Raw genomic sequence first — 15,349 nt, 5'->3', positions numbered from 1 at the left:
TGTAATTTGGAATAGATATCATCTCATTATACTCAAGTAGAAACACATCAGATTAGATTAGGACCTACTCACTCTAAAGTGAAAATGATAAACCCCATAGGGAACAATTTATTAGGCTAAAATAATTAGAAATCTAAAATGCATTCAACAGTTCAAAAAAGATACAAGCAACATAAAGTCACAAGTCAAGAGAAAAATAATTAGGGCTAACCTAAGAGTTTAAGAAGGAAAGGCTTCAAAAGCACAGTGAAAAGTATCTCAGAAGAGAAAACTCACAGAAATGAAAAAAGTACATGATTTATAAAATTCTAACTATTCAAGGAATATATTTTTAGCATCAAGACTTAGAGACATTATGGCAACTTATCAGAATCCTGGAAGACAAAAACTACTACTGCTTTAAGGAATTAAAGGATAAGATATCATTCACATAAAACTAAGGCTGACTTGTTTTAAACACAGAAATATAAGAAAATAATTATCTAGATTATAGACTTATTAAAGGAAATGGTTCTCACCATGAACCTATAGGTTGACTCTGAAGACCAAAGGGAGGCTGGGATAGACCACAAAAAGTGGAGGGAATTTCCTATCTAGGAATGACCTCTCAGAATGTGTTACAATGGATTGTTGAAGTTATGTTAGAAATCCCATTGAAATGGATAATTGGCTCAAAACAGTAGCCAAAGTAAATTTAATGATCTCAAGTGTAAAAGTTAAGAGATAGGCTCAAATTAAAAACCATTTCTTAAAATGTTTCCAAAAGAAATCACAACGTAAGGGAGAAGGCAAGAGAAAAACTTAATAGCAAGGAAAATGAACTATTGTCCTGTTGTTTCACAGCACAGGATGCATAATGGTGGAAAGAGCACTAAACTGGAGTAAGGGGGCTGAGATTCTGGTTCTCTATCTCCAGGCTTAAGGTAACCCACTGGACCAGTCAGCTTCTGCTTCTTCACGTGTACATAGGTGGAGTGGGAGATCTGGATAGTTCCATTCAGCTGCATGAGTCCATCATAAGATCCTCCATGAGTTATTGTTTTTTTTTAAGAGGTCTTGCTATGTTGCCCAGGCTGGAGTGTGGTGGCTATTAACAGGTACAATCATGGCATACTGAGGCCTCAAACTCCTGGTCTCCAAGCCCTCCTCCCACCTCAGCCTCCTGAGTAGCTGTGCCAGCTTTTAAAAATTATATCTGGCCAGGCGTGGCTCACGCTTGTAATCCCAGCACTTTGGGAGGCCGAGGCGGGCAGTTCACGAGGTCAGGAGATGGAGACCATCCTGGCCAACATGGTGAAACACTGTCTCTACTAAAAATACAAAAAAATCAGCTAGGCATGGTGGTGTGCACCTCCCACCTACTAGTCCCAGCCACTCGGGAGGCTGAAGCAGGAGAATCACTTGAACCCAGGAGGCGGAGGTTGCAGGGAGCTGAGATCGCAGCACTGCACTCTAGCCTGGTGACAGAGCGAGACTCCGTCTCAAAAAAAAAAAAAAATTGTATCTTAAACATCTAATGTATGTCAGATGCCATACTAAGCAATGGGGAGAAGTAGTTAAGTAAAAGGCCACAGTCTTTGCCTCTAGATATCCTAAATCTTGTAGGAGACAGAAGATGTTCAATCAGGAGCTACAGTGTCATAAATATCTCAAGAGGGTGCACAATCATAATGCCAGGCTGAGTGCAGCTGGGCTTAGGAACACAGTAGGAGGAGAGGGGACAAAAGCATGGTGATGTCGCTAGCTCAGTACGCTGACATTAGAGACCAAGTTGTAAAGGCTTTCAGCCAGGCTAGGTCAAGAAGGGGCAGGACAGGAGGACTGATTTAATTGTGTGACAGAGGCACAGCTAAATTTTTAAGAAGGTGGTTTAAAGGGAACTCTTAATATACCATATCTCATCTTTTCTGACTTCCAAATCTGATTCTTCCATACCCACCAACATTACTTGAATCCAACAAGCTGAATCCAGAGGTATCTCAAGCCTCCATTCTCTATGTTGGCTTCAGAATCATGTCCAAACCCCTTAACACAGCTCCTGCAACCTTTAATGATCCGCTCTAGCTTACCTCCCGACCAATACTTCCCCATCCTATACCTCTTCACCAGTGGTCAAATCTAGCCCTACTTATTTTTCAGTTTCTCAGGCCTGATCATGCTTTTTCCCCATCTCTAGGCCTTAACACATGTTCCTTTTCTTGCAACATACTCCCCACTGGCAGCACCTGGTTATTTCCTGCTCCGTGTGGCATCACTTCCAGATGGCTTTATTGCAAGTCTTAGATACCCTCCCACCTGCTTCCGTTGCACCCTGCACTTCTCTGTCACACCTAATTTCTCTATCCCACATAATTTCTTCTGCTTGTCTGTACTGGCCTTAGCCTTCATGAAGGCACCTTCACAGTGCCTTAGTGAAGAAGATATTGCTCAGTGGTTTTCTTGTTGCTTCCACTGGATACCTTCATAGCATCTGATATTACTGATGACTCCCCCTCCTGGAAGCATGTACCCTCTGTTGCTCTGGCAAGGTTTTTCCCATTCTGTTCCCACCTTTCCCATTATAGCTCCTCACTCCATGTTGCAGGCCCCAGCTTCATCTTCCTCATTCTTCCTCACTCTATTGCACCAGAACCTACGGTTTCAACCATGACTACCACTAGACCTCTAACTGTTTGGTTTCCTCCTCTAAATGACAAAGAACTGAAAGCTTTTCATCAGAGCTGTCCCACCAAGATGTGTGTTCTTAGGCATATCACATAGGCAAGTACTCTAAGAATACAGATAGGGAGATAAACTATGACACTGGAAAATTGTTTCAATTGTCCATGAATGATGAGGATTCCTGAGCTAAGAAAATGGTAGTAGGGAAAGAAAGAAAAAAGACATATACAAGGGATACTTGGGAAGAAGAATCAATAAAGACTTGGCAACCAATTAGGGCAAAGGATGGGAGGTAAGAAGGTAGATTTAAGGATGATTCAAGTGTGCTTATGTGATAGGATGTGTCCAACCATGGCACTGTCACTCTAGCAATCACCTCTGGATGAATGAGTAAGAGACAATGAATTATATCTACTCCTAAAGCAATCAGTACAGGAGCAAAGTAAAGGATCAAAAAGATAATACAAACACAGGTGATTAGGCAATGAGGAAGTAAAATGCTGAAAGCAAAATTTCTTGGTTCTCTTGTTAATCTAAATAAACCAAACACACAAGCTTTTACAGAAGTAAAAGTCATCAGAAACACTGTCCTACTGGAACAGAATTTTACAGCCCTATTAATTACTGGCGGAATACCCAAGAAGGAAGAAAAACAAACCAAGAAAATGTGAGCTAAAAAGCCCTAACTTGGCAGGGTGTAGTGGCTCACGCCTGTAATCCCAGCACTTTGGGAGGCTGAGGTGGGCAAATCACTCTCAGGTCAGGAGTTTAAGACCAGCCTGGCCAACATGGTGAAACCCTGTCTCTACTAAAAATACAAAAAATTAGCTGGGCGTGCTAGCGGGAGCCTGTAATCCCAGCTCCTCCGGAGGCTGAGGTAGGAGAATCACTTGAACCAGGGAGGCGGAGGTTACAGGGAGCTGAGACCATGCCATTGCACTCCAGCTTGGACAACAAGAGTGAAACTCCATCTCAAAAAAAAAAACAAAAACCAAAAAAACAAAAAAAAAACCCTAACTCTAAAGTGTTATGATATTTAATACTTCATAATCTCTGATGATTACCATGTTAAGGATTCATGTGGAAAATGGACAGAGGAGGAGAACAGGCAGGAAAGACTGAGATTAGAAATGATACACTACTAAATATAAAACAGCATATTTAAATTGCTCATAGAATGTTTATCGTTAACCAGTCTTAACAGTGCTAAAGTTGTGCCTTTGTTTAGTAGGTAGATGGTCTTCAATAACTGAAGTCGCTATACCGCTCAATATCAATCTATACTCACTTTGATCTGCATTTTCCTTCTTAGAATCTTGTCCACTGGGTTTCAAGCCATATCCCATTTCTATAAGCACATGGTCTAAAAGTTTTCCTAAAAAGTGATTAAGAAAATATGCCTCCATTGAGAAACTATACAAAGAATTATGGGAAAAGCGTAAAGAAGAAACAAGTCAATCATACAACACACGTTCATAGCTATTAATAGGCTGGTATATGTTTTGCCAATTCAGTTCCTATGGGTAAGCTATGGTAGTGCCCAGCTTAAAACACTGAGGCAAAATTACTGTAGTCACTTCACAGAATTTTTTCTCTGAAATATAATTTTTAAAATTTTTGTGAGTACATAGTAGGTGTACATATTTATAGGTTACATGAGATGTTTTGAAACAGGCACGCCATGTGAAATAAACACACCACAGAGGAGGTAACCATCCCCTCAAGCATCCTTTGAGTTACAAATCATCCAATTACAGTCTAAGTTACTTTAAAACGTACCATTATTATTGACTACAGTCACCCTATTGTGCTATCGAATAGTAGGTCTTATTCAGTCTTTTTAACTATTTTTTATTTTGTACCCATTAACCATCCCCACCTACTCCCAGCCCCTGACTACCCTTCCCGGCCTCTGGTAACCATTCTACCCTCTATTTGACAGAAATTTTAACAAAAAGATTTCACTTCGAAATCCTGAAGAACATGAAAGATTTGTTTACCACCTCACGAATATGCTTAGAATGACCACTGTTTGTGGGAAATAAATTTAAGACGTAAGTATGGCTGAAAGAATGGTCAGCATGGACCCAAACTTCAAGTTCCCTGAAATAATATGCAAAAGCTGAGATTATAACATGAAACATAGCAAACAACAGATTTTTACTTAACTTCACAAGAGATTAGCCGATTTTTTACCAAATCAGCCACAATGCCAGATCTCTGAAAGCAGAGGGGTGATACCCTGGAAACTGGGAGGCACCCATCACACTGTGAGAAGTCATTTATCAAACAGGTGAAAGGCCAGAAGGGAAGAAGAGAATTCTAAAGCATTTCCATTTCCACAGCTTAGCTACTATGTACTAGCCAAATGCAGTTCCGTGAAGGTTACTCCAAGAAAAAGCACTGATATAAGGACGAACGAATTCAGAGAACTTCAAGAATTTTCTCAATAAAGGGGCCAATATTCAGGAGTAGATATTATAATGGCTCTATTAAAGGGATCGTAGTTACACCCACATGAAGTCTAAATCTAGCCAGCCACCTAATTCTATGAATTTGTGTCACGTCTTTGACAAACTGCCAATTTCAAGAATGGGTTCAGTCACAATCTGAATGACTTGAGGGCAGTTTACCTGGCCTCACTTGATGTTTCCGCTTCTTCTGAGTAACAGGTGGAAACTACATTCCTATTAAGTACTCAATTTAAAAAGACAGATCTTACCTGAATTTGGCAGCTCAACTTCTACAGAAAAGGTAACCACTTCCTCTTCCAAGATGTCCACAATCTTTATGGAGCAGTACTGCTCCATTAACAGTGGTTTAGTAGCTTTGATACAATCACTGCTCCAATTCCCTTCTGCTGGGATAACATTGGCTACAAAGCACTTTATGGCCTGAAAAATTTTACGCAGGTTACTTACAAAAATTACCATTTAAAAATGATTTTTTCTAATTATTTGTATATAAAAGAATGTATTTCATGCTGAAAACTTATCACAAATCTTCAAGTACTAATCAGATAGACAATTTTCTGTATAATTATTATTACCCTTTGTTAGTACTGTATTCATAACGCTTACTTTTGGTACTTGAAGCTAGAGAAATTTATGAAAGAATAATTATCCTTCAATTATACATAAATTAAGACCAATTTTAGATACTACAATATAGAAATTATTATTTTGAAGAGCAAATTGAAAACATGTGCCTAAAAATGTTAGTTTCTCACCCTGGGCAGTAGTTAACTAAATAAGGTCAAGATAGCCCATGAATGTTCATTTACATAGTACAGGTACAGTAACACAGCAGAATAGAACAAGCAAACACTGTGCCCATCAAAACACTGACAACAGCTCCTCTGGGACACTATTAAAAATCTAGAAAGTAAAAGAGACTCACACAAGGAGGAAACAAGTCAATGTTCCTGTTGAGGTGGTAAATTCTGTTTAATGGAATTATTTCTTCATTTCCATAATCAATATATAAGACACGTGCCTTCTTTTGCTGCACATCAACGTTTTGTATGATTGCTCTGTTCCAGGTCTGAAAGTGAAATATAATGGTACTCTGCTTCATAACGGCATTTCACAATCTTAGATTAAAAAACCCTCAATCAATCTATAGAACATGCAAAGGAAAGGCTCCTGTTCTGAGGCACTCAATAAGCCAACTTAATTTTTTAAGAATCTTGCTAAGAAATCCCTAAAATTGTCCAGTTAGGACATGTTATTAATAATATGCACAACTATTCCAAAGCTATTTCTATCCCATGAGACTATCACACACTAATGCCTCAGCTACCTAAATAAAACACAAGCTCTAAGACTAGCCATCAGGCTACAACCAGCAATTCAGGAACCCGTAAACAGAGTTGGAGAGGAGTAAGACAGGGAGGAAGCAAGGTGAACAGAACACGCGATACTGAAGAGGAACAGAAGCGTGATCAGAGGCTGGCTTTAAGCCTTGTCATGCATCATTAAAAGCTCTGGTGTTCAGTTCATACCACCAAAGTTAGCTCAAACGTTTTAAATAATTCATTTCATTACGGGTTACCTGATCAACAGTGTACTTGGCAATACAAACTTCCCCCTTAACAGGAATATAGTCTTTTTCATGCATATTTGCATATGTTTCTTTTAAGCTGGCAGAGAGTTGGTTCATGTATTCTAAAACTTCTGAAGAATATAACTGCACGTAGAAGTCCCCTGGGTGTTTGAATTCGGTAACTGTACCCTTTCAAAGATAAAAAAAGAGGAATAATTCATTAGGCACACAAGGAAATGTAAATTTCTTAAAGCTTTGTAACTAAGACACAAACAGCATTGTAGGCAGTTTTTGCAATGTTTATTAATCAGATTATGTTTTGTAGCTACCGCATGAACTCAAAAATAGGAAACGAGAATAAATACAGTTCTCTGGATCTGTGTCTATGGAGATTGAAGAATAACAAATACCTTTATTTCCATGGTTTTCTTGAGTTGTAGACTTCTCAAATCAGAAAACATTATTCTCTCAGCCCAAATGGCTATTTCCTTAGTAACTCCAAGTGGACAGTCACTCTGGTTTGAAAAATACCACAGAAGTGAGTTACTTAAAAGCCCGTTTCAATGATTCTATGGCCACTACACGCCGGAACCGCAGTCACAATATCCTGACTCTTAGGCTTGAACAAAAGAACACAGAAATAGGGAAGGCCTCCAAGAGTCACTAAAACCCACTGTCCACAGGCAGTGGGCACAGCACTGGGAATAACCCAAGAATAAGGCCACGCAGGTGAAGAGAAGGTTGACTTTATTTCAAAAAAAATGAAAATGGTGGTGGTGGAGGTATTATTTTAAATCTGCACTTGTTAATGTTTTCTGTAAGAATGAATACTTGAAGTCACTTTTTTTAAGTAGAGGCTAGAAGCAGTTAAAGAAAGCTAAAAATTATTCATAAATACGAGTTGGACAGGACGGATGTTTTTCGGATTACAAATAATTCAGCCCATGTTGTTGTCTAAATGGGGAACTACTATCAGAAAAAAAATCCTCCTTAGATAGATAACTAGGCCCTATTAGAGTACAGCACATAAAGCTAAAACCTGTGCCTGCAGAGGCATGATTAATCCACATGATTTTACAGAGATACTGCCACATCCTTTTTGAAAAAAAGATGAAGTAATTCTCAAAAACCCCTGATTGTATCACTATGGTGTACATATACAATAGGAAACTTGCTTTTAAATATTGATAAAATACAGAAATAAGCCTAAAATCTTTATTTTACATCTTAATTCAATAAAGACGAGTTATTCAAAATTTAAAGACAAAGTATACCATACCTTATTGTTTACCTCCACATCCTTTGTTTCAATAGATGATTTATTTTCAAGTTTGTGGAAACTGCAATAAAGCAACAGATTACAATATTTATACTACAGAGGCAATTAACATAGGGGCTATCAACCACAATTATGGTATTCTCAATGAACAAAATCCTGAAAGAGCAAAACAGCTTCTTCCAGAATCACAGTGGTAATGTAAAACTCCCCAGTGCTGGCTACACAGTGGTCCACACCCTGTGTGTGCACAGGTGTGCTTCTTCCAAAAGCCACCTAATGAGACAGACAGAGACAGGGTTGGGGGGAGACAGACAGAGAGAATATCTCCAAGCCTGTTTTCTTATCTGTAAAATGGAGATAATTCCCTACATTACTTACACAGAATTTTGAGGTCATATGTGAAACTGTTTTGTAAACTGGTAAACGCCATGCAAGTACAATTTATGTATTTACAAATAAAAACACAACTCAAGAGGCATGTAAGAGTTCCAAACTTATTAAAATCCAGGAAAGTACACATCATTAAAAGTAAGGCATTCTAAAGCTCTAAACATGAAAGAAAAACTCTTTGAAGGTTATAAATCTTCACATGTACTACCTGGTAAAATGATACACATGAAAAGTAAGTTCATAGAGCTGTTCACTTCAGATTTGTACACTTTGTTATTGAGCTTAAGAAAAAGTAACTTCTACTTGGTTGTGGTCTGCTTAACTAATTGGATGCTTATTGTATCAGAACCTTTTACATAATCCTTAATGAATAAAAAGATCATAAATCCTTACTTTGGCTGAACAGGCCTGCACACGATGCTGTGTGCAGACCAGTCTCTTCTTTGACATGCTGTGGAGCAATAGTAGGTCTGCTTGCACTGAGAGCACCTCAGCGATCCTAGAAAACACCACCCACAAAATAGCTCAGATGAAGATCAAGACATTCTCAAAGTCCACACTTTAGCAAATATCATTCTATTAGCCATGGCAAGAGAATTGTGCTATTTAGGATCAGGTGTTCAGATTATACTTTTAAACTCTGAGAATACAGAGAAGAAATGACTACAAAGATTAAAAAAAGGGAGATCAGACTGGGACACATAACTGAGTTTCCTAATAGACCTCAGAATATATGTTATAAAAGCAGCAAGCAGCCAGGTGCAGTGGCTCACGTCTGTAATCCCAGCACTTTGGGAGGCTGAGGCAGGTGAATCACCTGAGGTCAGGAGTTCGAGACCAGCCTGGCCAACATGGTTTGAAACCTTGTCTCTAGTAAAAATACAAAAATTAGCCAGGCATGGCGACGGGCACCTGTAATCCCAGCTACTCAGGAGGCTGAAGCAGGAGAATCTCGAACCCGGGAGGCAGAGGTTGCAGTGAGCTGAGATTGTACCACTGCACTCCAGCCTGGGTGACAGAGTGAGACTCTGTCTCAGAAAAAAAAAAAAAAAAAAAAGCAGCAGCAAGCAATGGTGCAAAACATGCAGTGGCTCACACCTGTAATCCCAGCACTTTGGGAGACCAAGGCGGGTGGATCACTTGAGGTGAGGTCAGGAGTTTGAGACCAGCCTGGCCAACATGGTGAAACCCCGTCTCTACAAAAATACAAAAATAAGCCCAGTGTGGTGGTGCGCACCTGTAGTCCCAGTTACTTGGGAGGCTGAGGCAGGATAATCGCTTGAACCCAGGAGGCAGAGTGCCAGTGAGCCAAGATCAAGCAAAGTAAACAAAACTTTCTTGTAGTGAAAACAGACTTGTACAAGCGACTGAAATGGCTGTGTATCGTGAAAAACAACAACAAAAAATAAACAATGAGAATCACACCCAGAAAAACCCAGGGAGATCTTGAAATAAAGGATTTTTAAAAAAATCCCATCAGTGTTCATGCTAAAGAAACAGGTTACCTAAAAAACAACAACAACAACAACAAAAAACCCACAAAGAAGTAACCACCAACCAGTCTGGCCTCAAATGCGTCCATCCTAAAATAAACTTTTAAAAAGTTACATATCCAAATAGCCAGTAATAAACAGAAAAAACTGCTCAAGATCATTGATCACAAGAGCACTGCAAATTTAACTGTAAACTGGTAAATGCCATGCAAGTAAGACTTACGTACTGAAAAATTAGAACTCAAGAGGCATATGACAATTCCAACTTATCCGCGAGAAGGGCTATAATTAAAAACACAAACACCAAATGTGGACGAGGATGTGGAACAACCAAAACTCCTTCCCAGTGGGAAAGAAAATGGGACAATACCTTGAAAATGGTTTAGTAGCTTCTTATACAGTTAAACACACACCTACCCTTTGACTCAGCCATTATGTGTCTACCTGTGCACCCACAATAAATGAAAACATATGTCCACACGAACACTTGTACAGAAATGTTTAGAGAGCTCTATTCATAACAGACAAAAGCTGGACCCAGCCAAAATATTCATCAATAGAACAGTTCGACTATGGTATAACCATACAATGAGATACTATCCAGCAATAAACAAAAAATAATGGTACGTGCAACGGCATGGATTAACCTCAACAGTATTATTGTATATGAAATAAGCTTGATACAAAAGAGTCCATGCTGTATGATTCCACTTATGTGAAATTCTATGACAGGCAAAATTATTTCATGAGTAGAAAACCAATGGTTGCTTCTCAGAAGTAGGGACTGGGATGGGACATGAGAAAACTTCCTGAGGAGACAGAAACATCCTATATTATGACAAGGATGTAAGTCTGTGCATTTCATTGCATGTGAGCTTCCCCTAAAAACCTATAATAATCCACTGAGGAAGCAGGAAGAATGGGAAGGGATGGGTGAAGAGGAACAGCAGGATGCTGACAGCTGCTGAGGCTGAGACGGGTGTGTGGCATGGGGACACTGTTCTAATTACACTTAATGTTTTATCATCTGCCACAATAAAAATGTTTTTCAAATATGTGGAAGAAGAATTCAGACACCCAAGAACAATATGCTTACCAAATAGGCCACAGCGATGGCAAGTTGTGGACCGAAGAGGAGGTCCTAAGGAGGTGAAGAGCCCTGGATTACTTATGGACAAGGAATTCTCGACCAACTTGTTTAGTTTTTTTGATTTTGCAGGACGCACATTATTTCCAGGCTTCTATTAAGAACAAAGAAGAGCAATGTTAGAATTTGGCAATAACTTTTCCATTTAAATACTAGATTTGGGACTACTTCAGATAAGATCAAGTAGATGTACTTTTCCTTATTCCTCCTATTAAGGTAAACTAAAACCCTGAACATAATTTTATATAAAACAAACATAAGGTGACTCAAAGTGGGAAAGGAGGAGGTGGGCTGACTGGGAACCTGGAGACCCAAAGAGTGACATGGCAATAAGATGTCTGGGTTTTCTTTTTGCCTCATATATACCAGACTGGGTGCTGGAGAAGCCAGCAACCCAGAAACACCAAAAGGCAGAGATGATAAAAGCTCCAACAAGAAAAGCCCTGCTCTCTAGCCGGGTGTGGTGGTGGGCGCCTGCAGTCCCAGCTACTTCCGAGGCTGAGGAGGGAGGAACACTGGAGCTCAGGAGCTCAAGGCTGTAGCGAGCTATGATAGTGCCTGTGAATAGCCACTGCACTCCAGCCTGGCCAACACAGTGAGACCCTCATCATTTAAAAGAAAAAATTAAAAACCTGCTCTGTCTAGCCAAAGGATGAGAAAAGAGGCAGACCAGCAAGACAGAAAACTTAACGTTAACTGCTCTACTCCAAACACCACAGACAAAACTGTGGCCCCACTCCCACCCACAAAGGGAGAGTGTGGGGCCAAGATTTCCACCCTCACAAGGCTACAAATGAGGTGCCCCAACCTGCTCACAGGTGTGGTATCAGAGAAGGCCAAGAGAATAGGGTGCCAGCTCTTTATCCCTGAAGTGGGAGGAGGATGACATCCCTCCCTACGGAGGCCACATGGGGAACCCGGATTTCCACCTGGCAACAATGAGGTGCCACCACCCCGACCAAGGTGGTGTCAGAAAAGGCATAGTGGAGAGTCCAGACTTTCCATCACCATTCATTACTAACTAGTGCCTCCTAATACCCTCTCCTTCAGTCGGGCCTCTCTCCACCCGTGTCACTAGAGACCAGATGGGGAGCTGTAATGAGGCACTCACCACTGTCAGCCAGAAAGCAATCAGTTGAGGCCTCTTGTGAAGCTGGAACTCCCATCCTCACCCAACAGAAAGAGCTCCCCAGTTGAATATCAGAGGCTGAGTAGGGAACCTGGACATATACCCCCCAACCTGGCGGTAACAAATGAGCAGCCAGAGCAGTGTCGGAGGAAGCCAGCTGAAACAGGAAGTTTAAATACGATACAGAGACTGGGTGTGGTGGCTCACGCCTGTAATCCCGGCACTTTGGGAGGCTGAGGTGGGCAGATGTCTTGAGGTTATGGGTTCAAGATCAGCCTGGCCAATATGGCGAAGCTCCATCTCTACGAAAATACAAAAATTAGCCAGGCATGGTGGCACGTGCCCATAATCCCAGTTACTCAGGAAGCTGAGGCACAAGGATCGCTTGAATCCAGGAGGCGGAGGTTGCAGTGAGCTGAGATCATGCCACTGCACTCTAGCCTGGGCAACAGAACGAGACTCAATCAAAAAAAAAAAAAAAAAGTCTCATAATACCCAAGATATGCCAGTTTCAATAGAACTCAGTAGACAATAACTCATTGCACCAAGAATCAGGAAGATCACAAACAAATGCCGGAAAAAAAAAAATCAAATGCCCAACATCAAGATGACAAAAAAGTTCATTTATCTATAAAGATTGTAAAGCAGTCATCAATATGTTAACAAGCAATTATGAATAGGCTTAAAACAAATGAATAGGGAGTCTCCCTAAAGAAATAAAAGATATAAAGAACCAAATGAGTATTTTAAAACTGAAAAGTATAACAAAAATACAAAACACAATAGCAGACTCACTAGCATAATGGAGGGAAAACAGGAAACAATCAGTAAACTTGAAGATAGAACCACAGAAACGCCTGATCTGAACAAGAGTGAAAATGAATTAATAAATGAATAGTCTCAGGGACCTGTGGGACTACAACAAAAGATCTATTATTCTATGTCTTCAGAAAGGCGAAAGAAGGTAGGGCTGAGAAATACTCAAAAAATGACTGCTGAGGCCGGGCACAGTGGCTCACGCCTGTAATCCCAACACCGGGAGGCTGAGGCGGGTGGGATCACCTGAGGTCAGGAGTTCAAGACCAGCCTGGCCAACATGGCGAAACCCCATCTCTACTAAAAATACAAAAATTTAGCTGGGTGTGGTGGAGGGCATCTGTAATCCCAGCTACTTGGGAGGCTGAGACAGGAGAATCGCTTAAACCCAGGAGGCAGAGGTTGCAGTGAGCCCAGATCACGCCACTGCACTCCAGCCCAGGCGTCAAGAGCCAAATTCTGTCTCCAAAAAAAAAAAAAAAAAAAAAGACTGCTAGAAACTTCCAAATTTGGTAGGAGATATAAATCTACTAATTCAAGAAGCTGAGTGAGCCCCAGAGTAAACTGAGACTAAACACCAAGACACATCTTAAAATTCTGAAAATTAAAAGCTTGAAAGCAGAAAGAGGAAAATAATCCCTTACCTGTATGGGGGGGAAATTTTTAAAATTCCTTCTATTAAGGTAAACTAAAAACCTGAACTTATATATAAAACAAACATAAGGTGACTCTGAAAGTGGGAAAGGAGGAGGTGGGCTGACTAGGAACCTGGAGACCCAAAGAGCTACATGGCAGTAAGGTATCTTTAAAAAGACAGATTTCTCATTAGAGACCATGGAGGCCAGAAGAAAGTGACAAAACATTTTTCAAGCTCTGAAAGAAAACTTACCTGAGAAACTTATCCAAGGAAAATATCTTTCAGGAATGAATGGGAAATCAAGACTTTTCAGATGAAAGAAAACGAAGAGAATTTGTTACCAGTAGCTTTATCCTAAAAGAATGGCTTAAGGAAGTTCTCTAAGGAGAAAAGAAATGATAAAGGCAGGAACACTGAAACAGAAAGAAGAAAAACACAATAGTCCGGGCTCAGTGGCTCACTTTGTAATCCCAGCACTTTGTGAGTCCGAGGTGGGAGGACTGAGCTCAGGAGTTCAAGACCCAATAAATGAAACCTATCAGTAAGTACAATAGACTTTCTCTTGTTGAGCGTTCTAAATTATGTTTGAGAGTTTGAGCAAAAATGATAAACTGTCTGAAGGCGTTCTAAATCTGACATAGAATATGTAAGACAGAAATGGGTGAAGGTAAAGAAATGTATGGGAAGGTAAGGTGTCTGCACTATACTCAGATTGGTAAAATGATAACTAAGTTGTGTATACATGATACCGTATGTAGAACAACCACTGAAAAAGGTATACAAAGATACACGCTTGAAAACACTGGATAAAAATCAAAATTACTGAAAGTATTCAAGTAACCCACAAGAAGGCAGGAAAAAAGAACAGAAAACAAATGGCATAAACTCAAGTATTAATTACATCAAATGTAAACGGTCTAAGCATACCAACTGAAAGACACTGTCCTAGTGAATTAAAAAACATTACCTAAATATATGGTGTCTATAAGAAACTCATTTTACATATAACAATACAGACAGACCGAAAGTAAAAAGATGGAAAAATATGTAAATGTTAAGAAAAATATGAGTGGCTGCATTAATATCAGATAAAACAGATTACAGGGAAAGAAAATTACGAGAGTGACATTATGATGACAAAAGAGTCAACCCAACAAGACACAGCAATCCTAAATATGCATGAACCACAGCTGCAAAACATGAAGCCTAACTGAATTGAAAATAGACAACTAAGGACTATAGTTAGAGACTTTAATACCTTCTCAACAACTGACATGACTAGATATAAAATCAGCAAGAGGATAGAACTCAACATAACCAACCAACAGGAGCTATTAGGTACTTATAGGTCGTCTGACCCAACAACAGACAAGGCACATTCTTTTTAAGTGCCAAGAGAATGTATACTAAGACCACATCCTGAGCCATAAAACAAACCTCAACAAACTTAAAAGAACTGATACGATTCAGAAGGTGTTCTCTGACCACAATAGACTCAAACTAGAAATCAGTGGCAGAAAAAATACTAATAATCTTCAAACACCTGGAAACTAAAACATACACTTCTAAATAATACATGAGTTAAAGATGAAGTTTCAAGATAAATAAAAGATACACTGAGGCTGGGCAGGGCAACTCATGCCTGTAATCCCAGCAATTTGGGAAGCCAAGGTGGGAGGATCACTTGAGGCCAAGAGTTTAAGATTAGCCTGGCAGCATAGTAAGACCCCCATATCTACAGAAAAAAACAAAA

At 39.8% G+C, this 15,349-nt stretch overlaps 1 protein-coding gene across 4 annotated transcripts in view; it reads right to left on the bottom strand.

The window, feature by feature from the left end:
• Positions 1–15,349, bottom strand: part of TDRD1 (tudor domain containing 1) — a 52,404-nt gene that overhangs the window by 22,381 nt on the left and 14,674 nt on the right. For all 4 annotated transcript variants that reach the window (XM_055352189.2, XM_055352188.2, XM_055352187.2 and 1 more), the window contains exons 4-11: positions 10,964–11,108; positions 8,768–8,873; positions 7,985–8,045; positions 7,116–7,220; positions 6,715–6,894; positions 6,061–6,204; positions 5,384–5,555; positions 3,950–4,036 (exon numbers count right to left, since the gene is read on the bottom strand). In XM_055352189.2, the coding sequence (XP_055208164.2) occupies positions 3,950–4,036; positions 5,384–5,555; positions 6,061–6,204; positions 6,715–6,894; positions 7,116–7,220; positions 7,985–8,045; positions 8,768–8,873; positions 10,964–11,108 (1,000 nt within the window). The remainder of the gene's footprint in view (positions 1–3,949; positions 4,037–5,383; positions 5,556–6,060; positions 6,205–6,714; positions 6,895–7,115; positions 7,221–7,984; positions 8,046–8,767; positions 8,874–10,963; positions 11,109–15,349) is intronic.

This window comes from Gorilla gorilla, chromosome 8 (genome assembly GCF_029281585.2).
Source record: "Gorilla gorilla gorilla isolate KB3781 chromosome 8, NHGRI_mGorGor1-v2.1_pri, whole genome shotgun sequence".
NCBI lineage: Eukaryota > Metazoa > Chordata > Mammalia > Primates > Hominidae > Gorilla > Gorilla gorilla.
The sequence above is the reverse complement of the archived record's forward strand: the minus strand, read 5'-3'. Positions and strand labels throughout refer to the sequence as shown.